This window comes from Homalodisca vitripennis, chromosome X, assembly GCF_021130785.1.
Source record: "Homalodisca vitripennis isolate AUS2020 chromosome X, UT_GWSS_2.1, whole genome shotgun sequence".
Taxonomy (NCBI): Eukaryota; Metazoa; Arthropoda; class Insecta; order Hemiptera; family Cicadellidae; genus Homalodisca; species Homalodisca vitripennis.
This window is the reverse complement of record NC_060215.1, coordinates 71,066,955-71,085,957: the sequence shown is the minus strand read 5'-3', so window position 1 is coordinate 71,085,957 and position 19,003 is coordinate 71,066,955. Positions and strand designations below refer to the sequence as shown.

The following is a 19,003-nucleotide window of genomic DNA, read 5'->3' as shown; positions in this document are numbered from 1 at the left end:
GGGATCCACCTTACTGTCAATTCCTGTTCATCGATCGAACTTCTTCAGTAAGTCGTTCACTGTTCAGGCATGTCGCCTCTGGAACTCTCTTCCTGATGATATACGTATTATAGAAGGTCGAGCTCGTTTTGGGGCAAAGGTCAAGGACTTGTTGCTGGCCGGTCTGTAGGGGTGACGGGTGGCGGTGCTCGTGGCGTGCTTGTGGTCAGGCTGTGTGTTTGTGAGAATGAATGTAGTAATAACGAGAAATTCTTTAAAAAGTAATCTGTTATTAATCTAATTTAAGTTTTAATTTAACTTTGTTTGAATTTTTCTACATATTAAGCTGATAAATTTTATTTTTAAGCATTTATTTTAATTTAAAATTTGTTATTAGTTAAGATCATTCACTGTACATATATCTGTATATTATGTGAGGTTGAGTGGTAGAGAGGGCTAAATAGCCCTAACTCCGCCTCTTAAATAAAGGCATATTTCATTCATTTCATTTCATTTCATATAGGTCTAGGCCTCCCTCTATCAGAGAAAAATGTATATAAATATTTCCATATAACCCTAACAAATTTGTTTCATTTTCAGACATGACTTTAAATATAGAGAAACATGCAATGGAAAAAGAAAAAGTCAATCTGTGTGTTCAGAAATGCAGCGATAGATTGAAACTTTATCACTAAGCATGGAATAATAACTTGAAAACAGATACAGAGACAAAAAAACAACAAAGGGCTAACAGCAAATAACAATTAATGGCAGGTAGACCAACGAAATCAGATAATATTGAGATAAAATTAAAGCGCTTAAAGGAAACCGAAAGTAAAAGAAAATATAGGCAGAAACAGAAGACAGACACAAACCAGCCAAATGGACTTGATGAAAATGAATGACACCTTTACTCAGTCCAACTGTATGGTTCAACAGAAATGGTTACAGTACTCAGAAATGTACACAGATTCTAAAGAAGACCAATTAAAACTCTTGGCTAGACCTGTGTCAAAAAATGAAATTAGGGTAGGACATTTTTTTCTTAAACAATTTGTTAGTGAGAAAGAGAAAACAAAAGCTTGTGGGAATTACACAAACCTATTGATACAGATAACAATATTAAAGTTGTGTACAGGACTATTTTCAGTGGAAAAAACCAAGAACAGTTATTTAAAATCGACAAGCCAAGCCCTTACTTTTTTTATTGATTTTCTGCATGATCAACATACAGTGAAAGCAGCTTACTCCAGTCAGTTCTAATAGTTGGTGAAAGTCACCTATTGAAACAAAAAAAAAAGACGTCAGAAATGTAAATCTCCTCCATGACAACACAAGGCCTCTCACCACAGCTTTTATAAGGGAAACCCTGAAAGAAATGGGCTGGAAAACCCTTGAGCACCCTCTTTAGGGCGCAGTGTAGCGGGTACGGCGGTTATCGCAAGATAACCAGATCAAGCAACGTCGAGCGTGGCCGCTGCTTGGATAGTTGACCGCTGAGCGATCCTGTCCTTGCAAGCGGCCCGCCTGCCCGGCCATTGGTGGTGGTTCGGAAGTCACCTTTAAGCCGTTAGAGCCGTGACCTTTAAGTCACCAGGTTAAGTGTTAGAGAGGGCTTCTTAGCCCTAACTTCGCCTGGTAGAATAAGACATTCTTTACTTTTACTTTACTTTAATAGCCCTTACACATCCCCCTGTGACTATTTTTTGTCCACATCTACAAAAAAATCACTGGGAGGAAAACAATTTGAGAGTTGAGGAGCACATGCACAATTTGCCTTACAACTCACAATCAAACTTTCTAGGACCAGGGAATACTGAAACTTTCAAATCGGTGGCAAAAGTATGCAGATCACACAGGAGAGTATATTGAAAATTTTAAGAGAATAATAAGTGATGTATAAGGTTTTTAAACAAAGGTAAAAAATTACTGTTTATATTTAACTTACCCTCATATTTGTCACTATTTTCAAACTAACATTTTTTGGAATTAAATAGCCTTCAAGTAACATCTTAACTACCTGTAGGAGGAATAAAGATTTCTCCAATATAAAATGAACCTAAAATAATACAACAGATTCTTTTTTCTACCAATATACACAAAACTCTGGACAAAAGATGACAATAGCAGAGGAGAGTGTTGATAGGAATGAATGATGCTGCCACCCACAATACTAAACCCGTTTAACCCAAAAACTCCCATTGCCACAAGGGGTAATTATGAACCCATATGACAAAAGGTTTTTTAAAGTAAAAATAAGACTTTTTTCTCTATAAAAATTTGTCAAAAACCAATTTCTTCATAAACGTGACCTCCACAGTTTGAACAAATAAATCATAAAACGAGTAGGCTATCAAATACAGACAAGACTGCCCTTTTCCAATTTCATTCTGAAACAATAGAGCTATTCCTTGGACCAGGGGGAACCTACTCTTGAACCAAATTGTATAGATGCCCGAGTTTGAAAGTTAACCACAAACCAACTAATAGAGCTACAACAGGGTGGTGTTGCCTCAGGCAGTATGGCAGTTAAAAATGGGCAGGCACCAGCCTCAAAACCTGCTCAAGTATGAAATAACTCTGTGTTACCCTAAGATAATGACTGAAGAGCTCCATACAGAGAACAATGCAAAATGTTTTGAACCATGCCCGGTCAATAATAAAAATTAAGATGGTAATTTAAATGACATTTCCATATAATTCTAAAACTCAACATTTCATACTCAAGAATGGTATATTTGTGCCTATATAGGCCTACATAAACATTTTGTCTTAATCGGATTACAATTATCCAAGTAAAGAATTTCCAAAGTTGGAACCTGGCGGAAGATCACCAAAAATATTACAAATTTCAATATTATTAATGTATTCAGCTCGTACTGAACAAAAATATATATGGTTTTAGGGGTGCAAATCACAAATAACTATGGTTTGGCAATTATTTACTTTAGCCACTTCACAATATTTGTCAAAATTTCTAATTAATTAAGAAAATAAGATATTAGTAAAATAGCTATATTAGTAAATTACATCCGAAACGCCCCTAGCTATCAGTGCAGGCTTCGGTCGACCCAACTCCACAATGCTGGCAGAGAAAAAGGAAAACATCCTCAAGATAAAACCTAAATTCAAGCTCAGATCACATAAATACCCCTTTCCGCCATACCCAACATTCCTTAAAATCATAATCTAACGTTAGAAGAGTGGCCTACCCGGAGGCCAACCAGCCAACATAAGAATCAAAGTAGCCTAATCAAATCTCTTTTACAAAGCACATCTTTATTTTTGAAAGTACAATGCACAACAATCCGACCAATTATGAAATAGCCAAAAAATAATGATTTAATAACGAGATGCGAAAGACAGATACGCAATGGTAGAAAATATTGCAAAAATGTCTAGAAGCAGGAACAAAAGAGAGGAGAGATGAACAAACATCAACATAGAGGTAGAAACTGTTCCAAAAATGGTCATACCTCTAAAAATTTCTTCTACTTTGTTGGCCTGTAAAATATCAAATTCTAGAACAGCTAATCAGAAATATAAATTGAAAAATAATTTATCTCGAGTGTAAAAAGGTAATAAATCATGTAAAAATCGCAAAATTAATAAATAAATGGACAGTAATAGACAACAATTACCATTAGTGTGTAGGTGGACAGAACTGAGCTGCAGCAACAAAAAATTGTTGGAGGCTGGTATGTGGGTAGAAGTATTTGGTCTTGAAAAGGGATTTGCCAGGTATCTCAGACACCATAACGAGGGATATTCGCCTTAACTTTACACCAGTGTCTTTCAATGGTTTTAGTATGTGCACCGCTATCTGGGTCAACGAAAATTATTGAATGGTTAACGGGGATGTGCCAAAAATCCCTTGTCACCGAGACAGTTGTAGGCCTTCCAACAGTCACCAACAATTGAAGTACCTGGCAGAACCCATTCTTTAATAACGTCAAGCAGGGTGTCTCTGTCACGTTTTTCGACAGGAACAAGGAAGGAATCTCTGCTCTACATTTCGATTTCCCCAAAAACCCACTGGCTCTGAATTCTTCTGCCGCAATCGTATTTTCTCCTTCCAAATTCGGGCTCATCAATTTCAACGACTGACAGAGGACCGCCAATTTTCTTCAATGTTGTTGAAATGTGATGGAAATACACTTCGCGGCAGAAAAAAATACTATTCCACCACAGAATGAGCAGAAACGCCAAACTCAAACAAAATATAGCATTGTGGCTTCAAATGCAACAACGTGGTCACCAAACAAAAATATGTCTTTATGTCTAAGCGCATTCTTTAAATAAAGGAACCTGCCCAGGCCGATTTAAAAAAAAATTACAATATTAAAATAATTTTTTGTTACTACTTTTACGAATTATTTTGTAGCAACGAAACATCAAAGTCTCCCGGTTTAAAAACAATATGTGACCACGCGACGAACAAATACACTCATTATTAAAAATTGTATGTTGTATTAAAAAGAAAATAATCTCGTTTCGGTCAAAAAATAAACTCCTAACGTGCCTGACAAAACACTAAGACATACACACAATTCACTATGTGTATGGTTTATCCATGACTGACAGACACTCACTCGATCCGAAATATAGTACACATCTCGTGAAGCACTGACTACAGCCCCGGAGCGCTCAGTTAACAGATACGCTATCAGTCCTGGCCACATATAACATTGAAGTAAATAGATATCCAGATATAACACAAACGGAACATTAAAGATTGAACTATTTGAGAATATATCCCCTAAAACAATGTTATTTGTTATTTGCATCCCCTAAAACCATATATATATTTTTCAGGAGGATGAGCAGAATACGTTGATAACGTCAAATTCGTGATTTGCCAGGTCAGCCTTTACCCTCATAGACACCGAATGTTTTACGTATGATACTAACAGCGCGAGGTGCTGATGGCCGAAGGTACTTGTTTCAGGCTAATACGAATTCCCCTGATTTCACCATTATTGTTATTTTACGTATCCAATGGTGGCGTAATGGCCGACATAACTATAAGGTTGACTCATGATCATAAATGACCATGTGACAGCCATTAACCTCACAATTAACAAGCCTAATTTTAATTAGTATTTACAGTAAAAGGTAATTCTGAGCAATTACTTGGTCAACCCCAAACTTTTTCATATTTTACTACGGTCATAAGGATGTTCTCAGAAATAAAGAAACATATAATTCAAGCCCCGCAGGGCCGTCCTACAGGTTGCCGAGCGATAAGAAGGTTCAAAGTCCACGCGATAACAGTGGCTTGCAGGAGACGCGCGGAAGGCCAGTTGTGACAGTACCGTTATGGCTAGTGGTTCCTCCGATAATCCTTTTTTATGTGACGGGTGTGAGAACACATTTGTTACTTTCACGGTTTCAAGTAAAGATCAGGAAAGTTAAAACGTTTTTTGTATGAACACAGCGTTTTGCAATGCACCAGTTTGCCCTCTAGAATTTGATATTTTACTGATAGGTACTATCTCGAGGGATGTTTTTCTTGCGTTGACATCAGCACGGGCTTCGGTAGCTGATGGCCGGAGGCACTTGTCTCAACTCGATAACAACTAATTAATTTGTAGCTCAACATTTATGAAAAAAATTGTTCATTTGGATCAAAATTCTGCTTATTTCAGTATTATTTTTCATTTACGTTAACTCTCCGGGGCCTAAATTGTTTTTTTTTTATTTCACATAGGCTACATCTCTAGATTATCGTAGTAAAATATGAAAAAGTTTGGGGTTGACCAAGTAATTGCTCAGAATTACTCAGTAAACTAGTGAAGCTAATGTCAGTTAACATTGTCAGAAATATTTAAAAGTGCTATTCCGATCATTCAGTGATCATTCAGTAATGCCTACGACACAAAAAATACCTCAAATTAAATAAAATTGCCTGACAACATATGCTACAGCCAATTTTACTTAATGATAATAAAGTTAAAATTCACTGCATGAATGAGGATTCTAAAGTTGGATAGTATACTAAGGGAGGTTTAGATTGGGTACTTTATCTATAAAAAGCTCACAGTGAACAACCATTGTATTCTACTTCAGACATTCTGATCAGCATAACTTTAAACATTAAAACAATTCATTAGTTTTTTCGCTTATACTGTTGACAATCAAGCATATCATTAAATGCAGATATTTGTTAACTTCTACAATAATAATGAAGGATTTTAGCAACTTACAATATTATGGCCGGTACGTTCAAACTCAATGTATTTCGACGTTACACTGTTACAGGAAGGAATAGTTTAGTCTTTTTTTCGGGTCTGTCGTTAAGACCGGCTAAATGAAATAAAAACATGCAACCGCGTAGTTCACTTTTTTTTTATGCATGCCTTTTCTAAATTTAAAAGTTGTACAATTACATTACAAGAACATATAGTTAGGTATGGTTAACAAATTAAATATAGTATTTATACATGCATAAAAAAAACATATAAATCCAACTATTTACTTGTTAGATACGTAAATACCTGCTTTTTTTCTATCCATAATTACCTAACAGTGTTTAATTAAAATATGGGACTCAATAAGGTTGAAGGATGTATAAGAGGGGTTAGATGTAATACATCTTCACTGCCAGGGATCCATCAAGCAGACATCCTACTGCGAAACTGGATAACAGACCCACTATTTAAAACATGTTTTCTGATATTTTTTCTCATAACGGTTTCTTATTAAATTTAAAAACCTATTAATTTTTTATAGAATTCAATTTTGTTTTGGAATTGTCGTTTACTTTTTTAATTTGGTTCTTATTTAAAAATGGTTAAATTATTTAATTCCAGAGTAAAAAGTTTCCCTTAAAAAATTTTAGTGTTGCGCTTAGGTATAACTAAAGAACTCGAGTTTCGAAGATTGTATATGTTAGTATTAGTAGGTTGAAATAAGTTCTTATGTTTTATGTAAAGAGTTAGGGTGTTAAGAATGTAGATATTAAAAATTGTCAAAATATTATGATTCGTTAAACACGTCTACAGGAATAATATGTTTTCTTTTTAAAAAAATCAGCCTATTGATTTTTTTGCAAGCGAAAAATTCGTTTCGTTTTTGTGGTTTCAGCACCTCATTTTTTAACCATATTGATTATCCGGCATGATGTGTAATTTATTTATTAACCATTCTATTCTTTGTTTGCTCGTGACTGTTGTGTACGTGTTACGGGGAATCGGAATAAAAGACTGAATTAGTTTACATCTTCGACTGTGCTCGGTTAAGGTTGGAGGGTAACTGAGAGAGAGACAAGGGCAGGACACTGGAAGTGGTAGTGGTGGTATGATCTGGTGGCGTGATGAGAACAGCCAATGGCATTTATTCAAACTGATCACCCCATATGACGTCACAGCATCATACGATCATACAGTTGGTCTTTGGCTGTGGCTTTAACTTGCCAGTAACAATTTATAATATGTATAATAATTATTATTGTAATTCAATACATTACATTTCCTCCCTTCCAAATTTCAAAATAAATTGAATTCACACAAGTCATAGATAAATTAAACAATACAAGTGTAATAATAAATATATAATAAACACATTTAAATATAAATAACACATATCATTATTAAATGTCATCCTTAAATACTGTAAGTTATTTACAGGTTTAATTTCTCTACAGGTTTCCTAATACGAGTTGGGTATCTGTTTGTATGATCAGCTGTTCTAGTGACAGGAGAAGGAACAGATGAGGGTAGAGAAAGACGTGGTCTAGAATGAGGGGTAGTGATGTGACATGGAGAGGTATGATGCGGTGAGGAGGGGGAGAGACCAGCTGATCTAGTGAGGTCAGTGTTACTAATTCTGACTGGGCTTGGAGTTGGCGGACACTGAGCGCCTGTCTCACGCTCCGCAACTGTACGGTCCTGAGATGGTGGAATTTGACTGTCACTGTCAACAATACTACTGTGTAGTCCTATCAGCTGATCAATATGTCTACTCCAAATTAAACCAGTTTTTGTCATAACAGAATACATCACATTATTTAACTGTTTTATTACAATGCCCTCTATCCATTTGTCTTTAGAGCGATAATCTCTCACTAATACAGATTGATTAGGAAATAGAATTCTCGTTTTTCTACCGCCAAAATATTCTTTTTGTTTGTCCTGTTTTAATTGCACAGTTCTGGCTACATTAGGTCTGAGTAAATCTAGCCTGCATCTTAGTGGTCTATTGAACATTAATTTGGCAGGTGTCTCGTTAGTAGTACTATGAACGGAGTTTCTGTAATCAAATAACATCCTATTCAAGGCTACTTTAGTATCAATATTTTCTTGAAAAGCCAATCTTATTTTACGTTTAGCATACTTAACTGAGTTCTCAGCCTGACCATTAGACTGAGGATGATAAGCTGGTGAAAATGTATGTCTTATACCATTAAGTTGCATGAAATTTTTAAATTCAACTGAGGTAAATGGTGGTCCATTATCACTATGGATAGTGACAGGTAATCCAAATCTAGAAAATAGTTCTCTTAACTTTTCTATAGCTAGCTTAGCTGAAGTAGAGCCTACTTCAAATACTTCCAACCACTTAGTGTAAGCATCAATTACTACCAAGTAGGTCTTATCTTTGAAAGGACCCAAGTAATCAATATGCAATCTTTCCCATGGCATAGATGGATAGTGCCAAACATGTAGATTACTCTTACTAGGACTAGAACGTTCCATAAGACAGGAAGAGCAATTGTTCGCTAGGCTTTCAATGTTTTCATCTATATTTGGCCACCAAATATAGGATCTTGCTACTGACTTCATTTTTACAATTCCCAAGTGACTCGCGTGTAACTCATTTAATACGTAGCTACGCAACTTGTTAGGAACAACAATTTTATATCCCCACATAACAATGCCATGCTCAACTGTTAGCTCGTCCTTCCTTTGGAAATAAGGTAACAATTCCCTATTCTCTCCTGACAAAAAACTTGGCCATCCGTACATCACATAGTTATGTATTTGTTTTATAATAGGATCATTTTGGGTTTCAGCTTTTACATCTTCAAAAGTTAAAGGTACTGAACTTTCAGCGATACAGTGTAAATAGGTACCTTTCCACCTTGGTTCATTGTTATTATTTACAACGTGTTTAGTGCTTAATGGTAAGCGTGATAATGCGTCTGCGTTACCATGCTTTTCTGACCTTACATACTGTACATCAAAATTGTATCAACTTAAAAATAATGCGTATCTTTGTAATCGGCTTGCTGCGAAAACAGGTAAACCCTTTTTCGGTCCAAATATGCTAATTAAAGGTTTGTGATCAGTACACAATGTGAATTTTCGGCCATACAAATATTGATGAAATTTCCTTACTCCATATACTACTGCTAAAGCTTCTTTATCTATTTGTGAATATTGACATTCTGCCGGTGATAAAGTACGAGAGTGGTATGCAATAGGTTTCTCAACGCCTTCAGGGGTTATGATACTAAGTACGCAGCCCAGCCCTGTCGAGCTTGCGTCTACTGCTAGTTTTACAGGCAACTTTGAATCATAATGCGCCAAAACTGGTGCTTTAGTCAAAACATCCTTGACATGGCTAAATGATTTGAGACATTTTTCATCAAAATCAAATAGCACGTCCTTTTTTAACAAGTTGTACAACGGACTCAAGATTGTTGACAAATTATTGATAAACTTTCCATAATAATTTACCAAGCCAATAAAAGCTTTGACTTGAGTGACAGATTTAGGTACAGGTGCTTGATTTATAGCTTTAATTTTAGATTCAGAGGTATGCAGTCCATCTTTATCGATACTAAAACCAAGATACTCGATTTTGTCTACAAAGAACGTACATTTATCTTTCTTTACGGTAAATCCTTTTTCACTCAGGCGTTTACAAACCTCTTGCAACCTACTTACATGAGTTTCGTTATTAGGTGAGGTGATAAGAATATCATCCATGAACACTGATATGCCTTCTAAATTATGCAAAGATTGTTCAATAACTCTTTGAAATATGCCTGGGGCTGATGAGATTCCATAAGGCATTCTACAATATGAGAAAAGACCCTTATGCGTGCTAATTGTACATAATTTTTGTGACTCACTGTCTAACTTTAATTGCATATAGGCTTGACTAAGATCTATTTTAGAGAAACGTTCTCCATGCTGTAAATTTGCAAATAAATCTTCTATCCTAGGTATAGGGTACTTGTCTACTTCTAGATACTGATTTAGAGTAACTTTAAAGTCTCCACATAGCCTAATTTCACCGTTCTTTTTTAATACTGGTACAATGGGCGTTCCCCATTCCGAGCTGCTTACTGGAATTAACACTTGTTCGTCAACTAAGCGTTGTAGTTCTTTTTCTACCTTACTTTTCAATGAGAATGGTATCGGTCTTGGCTTAAAATACCTAGGTCTAGCATTTTCTTTTAGATTTAGTTTTACTGGTTCGCCTGTATACTGACCTAGTTTCTCAGTGAACACTTCTGGAAATTGATTAGTTAGCTCGGACGTCATTGTCTCGAAATTAGTCTTGTTATCTATAGGTCTGTTTATAACACACAAGTTATTTTTAAACGAAATGTCAACTCCCAGTACTTTAAGCCAATCACGACCCATTAAAGGATGTGAACCTCCTCTAATCACATACAAATCTAAGCATTTATGTATTTTCTCATAGCAAACATCAACATTAACTTTGCCCACAGGTATAATAGGTTCATTAGTGTACGAACTCAAAGTTAGGTCGTTTTCTAACAATTTACAAGAACTAAAATTATTTTCATAAAAATCCTCACTACACACTGTGACACTAGCTCCAGTATCAACTTCAAATATGGTTTCTCGACCTTGCACTAGGACTTTAATCTTAATTGGGTCAACTCTAATTCTTTCACCGTGAGTTTCATTTACTTTAAATAAATTCTGTATGTCCTCGACATAACTCTTAAGATTTTCACCACTCTGAACATAATTCTTAGAATTATTTGAATCTGAGAGTTCTGAACTATCATTTACAAAATTATGTTTCTTATAATCTTTGTTTTTCTTGTTTTGAAAATTAGACTGATAAGATATACCTTTCTTAACTTTCGAAAGCTGATTGTCTGGTAACTTACTAATTTCAGTAGATCGACACACCTTAGATATGTGATTTCTTTTACCACATTTGTGACACACAACACCAAACAATTTGCACTGCTCCCTATAGTGACCACACTGCCCACAGCACGTACACTGCACCTTGACTTCGTGCCTTGCGTTGTAGCTCGCGCTGCCACCGCTGCCGCCGACTCTCACATGTGGGTGGTGATGCGCTGCCATCCGCTGGACCCGGCTGCCGCCGTTCACTGTCAATGCCGCCGCTTCCACTGAGCAGACGATTTTCACAGCCTGGTCGAAGGTTAGGGTGGTCTCTCCCAACAGCCTCTGCTTGGTCGACTCACTCCTGATGCCGCTCACCAGTCTGTCTCTGAGATAGTCGTTGAGGGATGCGCCAAACTCGCAGTATGCAGACAACTTCTTGAGGCTGGCGATGTACTCTGCGACTGATTCTCCTTCCTGCTGATTCCTTTTGCTAAACTTGTACCTTTCAGCTATGAATGATGGCTTCGGGTACAAATGGTCCTGAATTAACTTCACTAATTCATCGAACTTTTTCACTGAAGGTTTTTCCGGCGTACATAAATCTCGTAACAAACTGTACGTTTTCACACCCACGACTGTTAGTAACGTACTAACCTTTTTGTCGTCACTAATACTGTTACAGTCAACGAATAATTCAAATCGTTCAACATACGAATTCCAAGTTTCTGCACTGTTGTCGAAGTCACCGATTCCGCCAATAATTCCCGCCATTTTTACTGTTTCACTAAATAAAGACGAAATGTTCCAATTTACGACCTTGTCTTCCAACATCAAAATGTACCGATTTTGAGTCCACGTGACGCCAAACTACAGACACACTTCCTCACACTATAATTTTCGGAGAAATTATTTACGCACAATCGAACAGGTTGCATTGCACTCGCGGGATCGCATTAATACCTCGTCGCCAATTGTTGTGTACGTGTTACGGGGAATCGGAATAAAAGACTGAATTAGTTTACATCATCGACTGTGCTCGGTTAAGGTTGGAGGGTAACTGAGAGAGAGACAAGGGCAGGACACTGGAAGTGGTAGTGGTGGTATGATCTGGTGGCGTGATGAGAACAGCCAATGGCATTTATTCAAACTGATCACCCCATATGACGTCACAGCATCATACGATCATACAGTTGGTCTTTGGCTGTGGCTTTAACTTGCCAGTAACAATTTATAATATGTATAATAATTATTATTATAATTATTATTGTAATTCAATACATTACAGTGACTTAATCATACATAGTATTAATAAGATTGCCCTACAAGACTGTTTCTTATATCTACGAGTATTTTCATCAGGTTTAAGTAGTGCATTTGTCCACCATAATATTTAGATTGAAATCTATTATTTTTACATATTTTAATTTTTGGAATAGCTTGATCAGGCGCATTAGTCATACTTCTAAAGAGCTTATCGACTGCTTTATTGATTGGCAGGTTTTTAATATTATCTATCTGATTATTTATTATCTCAGTACAGTGACCAATTTGCCTTTTAAAAATTTCTTTTGTTTGTCTTAATGTAATTGTTACTACTATTGTAGTTAGATGTAATTTCTACCGTTGTTGTTATTATTATTATTATTGGAAAGTGGTCATTTCCTATCGGACCCATCCCTACTTCCAATTTTAAAATTCAGTTGAAAATATTTAAGATTGCAATTGTTAAATCGATTACTGACTGTTGGTGGTATAAATTAGGTACACTAGTCAAACAATTGTTGTTTAATAGTATGAAATTGGAATGAGTATAATACCTGACAATATCATGAACCCTGCTGTCATTCTTATTATAATTCCATAATATATGATCAGCACTCATATCCCGAATATAATTGTATTTCCTCTGTTGTAGGCTGAATTTTAAGTGTGGGGGAGTTGCCATTTTCCTAGACAGTGATATCGAAGCACGAGTCTTAGATTTGTCTGAGTTTAACCAATAGGTAGACTGTGAACTCATAGGTATTGAATTGATCAAATCTCGACAATAATTGTGTGTATTTTCCGATCACCAAATGACGACTTTCTTGAAATTTTAAATAGGCTTGATGATTGCCTTTCTATGTTACCTCCTAATAAATCCATCTTAATATGAGGCAATTTCAACGTTCCTTTGAACATTGACAGTGACCCCCACACTGTAAGCTTTAAAAATCTTGTTCGTACCCATGGTATGTTTGTTACCACCTCAGAACCAACTCGAGGAGACCGATGTCTGGACAGTATCGTCACCAATCTGGATTCCTGGAACTACAGTGTCAGGGTTACAGAACCTTGCATTGCCGACCATAGCGCCGTTATTTTAATGACCAACCTGGAGGAGGTGAGTAAACCTAATACACTGTTTCACTTCCATGGAGTGCAAATTTCAACTTTACTTACAGATAAAACAAGGATGAATTTTTAAAACCATTTAAGTTAGCATTAGGAAAACTGAACCGGAGCCAAATGGCGGATTCTGGATCCAGTCCATGCCTTTTCAAGAATTTTTTTATTTGTTTTACAACGATTTTAATTCACATTTCCCTGAGAAAAGTAGACGCCCCAACTCATTCTGCCAAAAGCGGAGGAGCACTCTTGGTTTACACCAGAGCTGTCCAAGTTGAGGAACCTGGTACTTCTACTGAAAGATAATTATAGATCGTCTGGCACTGTTAGGCTCCATTGATGCTGTTGTTGACAGTATCCCTGCAGTTGACTTGGATCCGTTGTCAGGAGTCAGGACGTCCGAATTTGGTCTGACTCGTTGGCACTTTGTGACACCTCAAGAGGTTGTGAAATTTGTGAGTAGGTTTCGGAGCTTTCATAGCTAAGATGTTTATGGTGTCTTTGGCTGTGATTCGTGAAATCATAGACATCATAGCGGCTCCAGTCTCCACGGCAATCAACAACTGTCTGAGATTTGGCTATTTTCCTGACTTCCTGTGCATATCACGCACTGTTCCAGTCTTCAAGATGGGCGACCCTAAACACATGGATATATATAGGCCGATATCCATAATTCCATTTTCCTGAAAACAGTTTTAAAACGCCAGCTAACTCAATCTGGAAAAAATCAATCCTCTCAAATCTGCAGCATGGGTTCCGCCGTAGAAGATCAACAACTACTGCTGTAATGGACTTGGTAGATAAGATCAAAACAGCCTTTGAAGATCGGAACTTTGCGTTATTGGCCCTCTGCGACCTTAGCAAGGCTTTTGATTGCATACGACACAAAATTCTCCTAAACAAACTGGAGCAATATGGAGCTAGTGATGTGGTCATTGACACCTTCAAATCCTACTTCAGTGGAAAGCAGCAGGTTCTCTCCGTCCATGGTACTACATCTAAACCCTTCAATGTTCGGCATGGAGTTCCAAGGGCTCTTTTTAAATGCGCTACCCTTGTACTCCATCAATGAGTTCTTTGAGGAAGAGTTAACAACCTGTCTACCGCCATTTAGTAGTTTGTAAATAATTTGTTTATAGTTTTGTGTTGTGAGTTTTAAATTTGAAACTTGATTGACGCAGCCATCCCAACTATGCTGGTATTAGATCAAGAAGAAGGTATTAAGGTTCTTAATGAATAGTTGTTCAGTCCTAAATTATTTATTGATTTTATTGGTTGTTGAGTATTTACTAAAAATAGTTTTGGGCATTTCGAGATTGTTTATTTATATTGCCAGTAATTGTAATGTATTTTAGTACAGTTCCTTTATAATTTTACAGGTTATGTATTTTCTTTACAATAAAGGCTACATCTCCAAAACCATCCTCTCTATCTAATCGGAAGATTTTATAATTTTTATCTTGAAATTAATCGGTTTTTGTTAACCATGTTTCTTGAATTCTACTTATATGTATTTTATTTATACTAATAATTTGGACCATTTTGGCTTTAGTGACCTATTATTCAGAAAGAAATGTTAGTTATTCGTGCTATTATAGTATATGCAGTTTTTTATTATTGGATTAATAATATACACTAATAATTAATAATATATGTATTTCTAGTGTATGTATTATATTTTTTAAATTGATACACATCATTATTTATAGCCATTATTATAGCTATTTCATTGCACTGCAACAGTTTAAGTTCTTGCAACATTTTTATCTGGTGCCAATGTTTGTTGTACCTGTACTTTTGTTTTAATTTGGTTTTAAATTATGTATTTTTGGGCCAATATTTGTTTTCGTGGCACGAACACCAAACATACATGATGTTAAAAATTGATCCATCTGTTTTTTTGTATACCTGAAAATTGAGAAATAGTTTGCACTTTGGATCTTACTTACTCAATTTTCTTCTATAATAAATACTGTAAATGTTCTTTATCCTGTACAGTAAGTTGTGTGCGTACCTATAATCCTGACATTGAAGAGGTTTGACGACTGTTGTGTTTTGCGTAGAAGCTACAATTTTAGTAGGCCTATTATTTTTAGTTTTTATACTGGGGTACCTATATGTATTATTTTTATTTGTATTATGAGAATTAGTCCTATTTAAGCCGATCTAGTTGGATGAAATATTATTTGTACTAAAATAATTACTTTCACTACCTTGGCTATTTTGCTCTGGGTAGTATGCATCACAGTGGGTGAAATAAATAATTTTTTATGTTTTTATCGTGATTTTGATTATATCTCCTATTATCTGGCATAATTCAATTATCCAATGTCATGACTTTCAACTTAGGTCGGATTAATGAGGCTATACTGTATTTTGGTGAGTCTAGTGAATCATACTGAAGCTTAAGATATTCCTTTTATTCTTTGTTGCTCAAATTAGTTCTCTACTAACTTATAATTTTAAATATTGTAGCATCCATTTAAATTAAAGAGTAGTATTTCACTTGTTTAAATACTATGGTATAGCTGTCACCAGTATCAATAGATCTTTTTTAAAATATTTCTTTGCTTGTTTTTGTTTTTTCCTAAAAACAGAAAATAAATTTAAATAAACAGCACGTCACTGTATCAAAAAAATGCTGACGTGCGCCATGAGTTACACCGTGCCAACGTAGGCTCCAGGAGAACATCTGGTTTTTCTTATTGCATGATTATAATCTTCGGCCAAGTACAATAAAATCTTGTATACTGAATTAGTTAACATAGAGATAGAAAATAATTGATAATGTATGGAGTGTTATCACGACGTTCACTTGGCGGGTTTCTTCTACAATTTTTTCAGCGTTTGCTTGTCATTTGCAATCTTTTTTAAAAAGCTATTTGTTGTATTTTATTTTCCTACAGAATGATTGATTTTGTTCATGTTTTCGCTTGTATTTATTCATTATTTTATTATACCTAAAATATATGTAATATATATATATATATATATATTATTTTAAAAATGTATATATTGTAAATAAATTACCTTCGTAGTGGAACTTGCTTTTGGTACTATTTTTAGAAACTGTTTCAATCACTGAGAAACATACCAAGAGTAAATAAACGTTTTTGCATGTCAAATACCAACTTACTGTTGAATATCACATTCATTTATACCAATTTTGCATAATTTTGAGAAATCGTTTTATTATCTATGTTTTTCAAGGTATGTGCTTCAATGTTTGAGTGTGCACTTATAATTAAATATAGAACATGCATAATATACTAACTAGTATTATATATATTCTTTCTAAAAAAACACTTAAACAGCCTCAAATTCATATTTTCTTGTTTTTAGTTTTTTATACATATCTAAATGCACTGAAGTTTTATAATTTTTTAAGCGGCGGAGGTGCCACTAAAAAGAGGCCATGAGTATGATATTATATGTGTATGTATATTATATCTCAGAAAGTAGACTTCAAACTAGTAAATAGTATATAAAGGCTACATTTTAGTTCTTAGTTATATTTATAATCGTTAAGTTTTCCATTCATCAAAACGTTAACAAAGTTAAATTCTTGAAATATTTTGGCCTTGCTATGGGAAACCATCTTCAGTCAACAGTTTTAAACTGATAGCTTATTTTGCAGTATCATGACTAGGATTTTCTTATAAAACTAAATTACAGAAAAAAGAAAATGAATTAATACACAGCCATAATTGTACACAAAATGTAAATAAAGATCGACAAATCATTTACCGAAAGGTCGGTATGAAACGAATTACGTGGTGGACTTTTACTTGCTAAAAGAAAGAAAACAAAACTTCTTCTGGAAATAAAAGGTTTTTATTATAATAAAAATGTAACTAAAAATTTAACACTTCCAAGTTTTTTAATGATCAAAATCAAAATGAAATTAAAAGATCTTTTCAAAAAGATTTATTAAATTCAAATAAACTAAACGATACTGTATATATCCATTCACTCAAATTTAGATATTTCTAATAAATTTCTGCTCTCCTCACTTACTTGTTTGGTGCTTCGATATATTTGTATATTACCATATATCGATTCGTTCTCAATTTACTTTATTGAGTATATTTTAACATTATACTCCTACAACAAAAGGTTTCTTGAAAGTACTCGGTAAGCTTTAGTACAGTCAAGATACGTGAGTGTAGTCGTATAGGGCACAAGTCTTCGGTTTGTAGGTTAACTCTGAACTGGTCGCTAGTCATAGTCTGCTAATTTACCGAGCAAGCAGAAACCCGACAAACAGGTTACGTATGTAGTAATGTTTGATTTAACTGACAAAACCAAGACGTCACCCTCGGTCTCCCTCAAGCCAATCGCCGCGGTTACGTGATTCGAGAGCACCGACGGTGAGCGAATACAAAATTAACTAATTTTGTACATTATCTCACGGAGCCTGTTTTCCACGGGTAATTGCAGTAAAAAAATAACAAAATATGCCCCCACTATTTACTCTACTGTTATAATTGGTACAAATTATAAAGAATTAACAAAAAAGTGCTTTATTCAAATCTAATAAAAATTTTTTTTAACCGAAATTAAAAATTATTAATTACAAAAAGAATTAAATTAAAGATTAAAGTATGTGAGTAAGTAAGAGAAATTCATGCTCAATCAACCCACTAGTAGGTGCAGGTCTTTTAGACTGCAAAATTTCTAATTTAGTTGTATTGATTTTGCGTGATGGCCTTTTACTTTCTTCTTATATATACTTGTTCGGGTGAGTTTATGAAACAATGGTGTAAGGTTAGGGGTGTCCCAGATGTAGTTTGGTTTTTTTGTCTTTTTGCAGAAATAAGAGAGCGGTCTTTCCCACCATTTGTGCCCACTCATGTCTAAGTGAGCAGCAGACTTTCCATTGCTCTTATTCCTTAAAAAATTACTATATTTTGTTGTAATTTATTTTTAAGTTTAAATAATGAATTTAAATTTGAACAATGAGTGAGGAATGACTTGGACGTTTGCCTACATATACAGAGAGCACTCAAAACCTATGTATACTATACTGTATAAATGAAAAGGCACAAAGTGATAAGTGGATAATGGTATTCAATATAACAAATATATATTCGATATAACCTCATTTGAACTGAGCTCAGTACACAAAGAAATTGATAATTGGTTATAATAACTCTAATTTATATTTATTACTATTGTATTAATTTAAACAATATTATAATTTTTTTTGTTTTCTCTAGCTATTTTAACATAACTATAATATTTTATTTTAACAAACATTATTTATTTAATATTTAATAAAATTCCATAATTACTACATGTTGCCATCTTTTTTGCAATTTTTTTAATTTTAATACTTTTAAACTTTGTAAATGATATTTTTAGGCAAGAACTATAAGAATACTTTACAAAAATACGTTTGAAATAAGCATGTGTAATAAAAATAAGTTGCTAGAAATCAGTTATATAGATAAAGAGGTTTGCTGTTAAACTTTCAATGGCTAAAGAAGTCTTGTTGATTGGTTGCATAAATCGAATTCCAGGACAAAACAAAATTCAAGGACATCACCAAAATATCAAAAATGTCTCAACAA

The 19,003-nt window shown here is 34.7% G+C and overlaps 1 protein-coding gene and 1 pseudogene across 1 annotated transcript; one reads left to right on the top strand and one right to left on the bottom strand.

Annotated features, from left to right (window-relative positions):
- The window catches only part of LOC124369172, a 35,047-nt pseudogene extending 28,794 nt beyond the window's left edge, over nucleotides 1-6,253 (bottom strand).
- Nucleotides 6,254-13,275: 7,022 nt separating this feature from the next.
- On the top strand, nucleotides 13,276-18,290 carry LOC124369474. The gene is made up of 3 exons (XM_046827484.1): nucleotides 13,276-13,425; nucleotides 14,179-14,419; nucleotides 18,244-18,290. The coding sequence occupies exons 1-3, from the start codon at nucleotides 13,276-13,278 to the stop codon at nucleotides 18,288-18,290; spliced, it is 438 nt and encodes a 145-aa protein (XP_046683440.1).
- The last annotated feature ends 713 nt before the right edge of the window (nucleotides 18,291-19,003 follow it).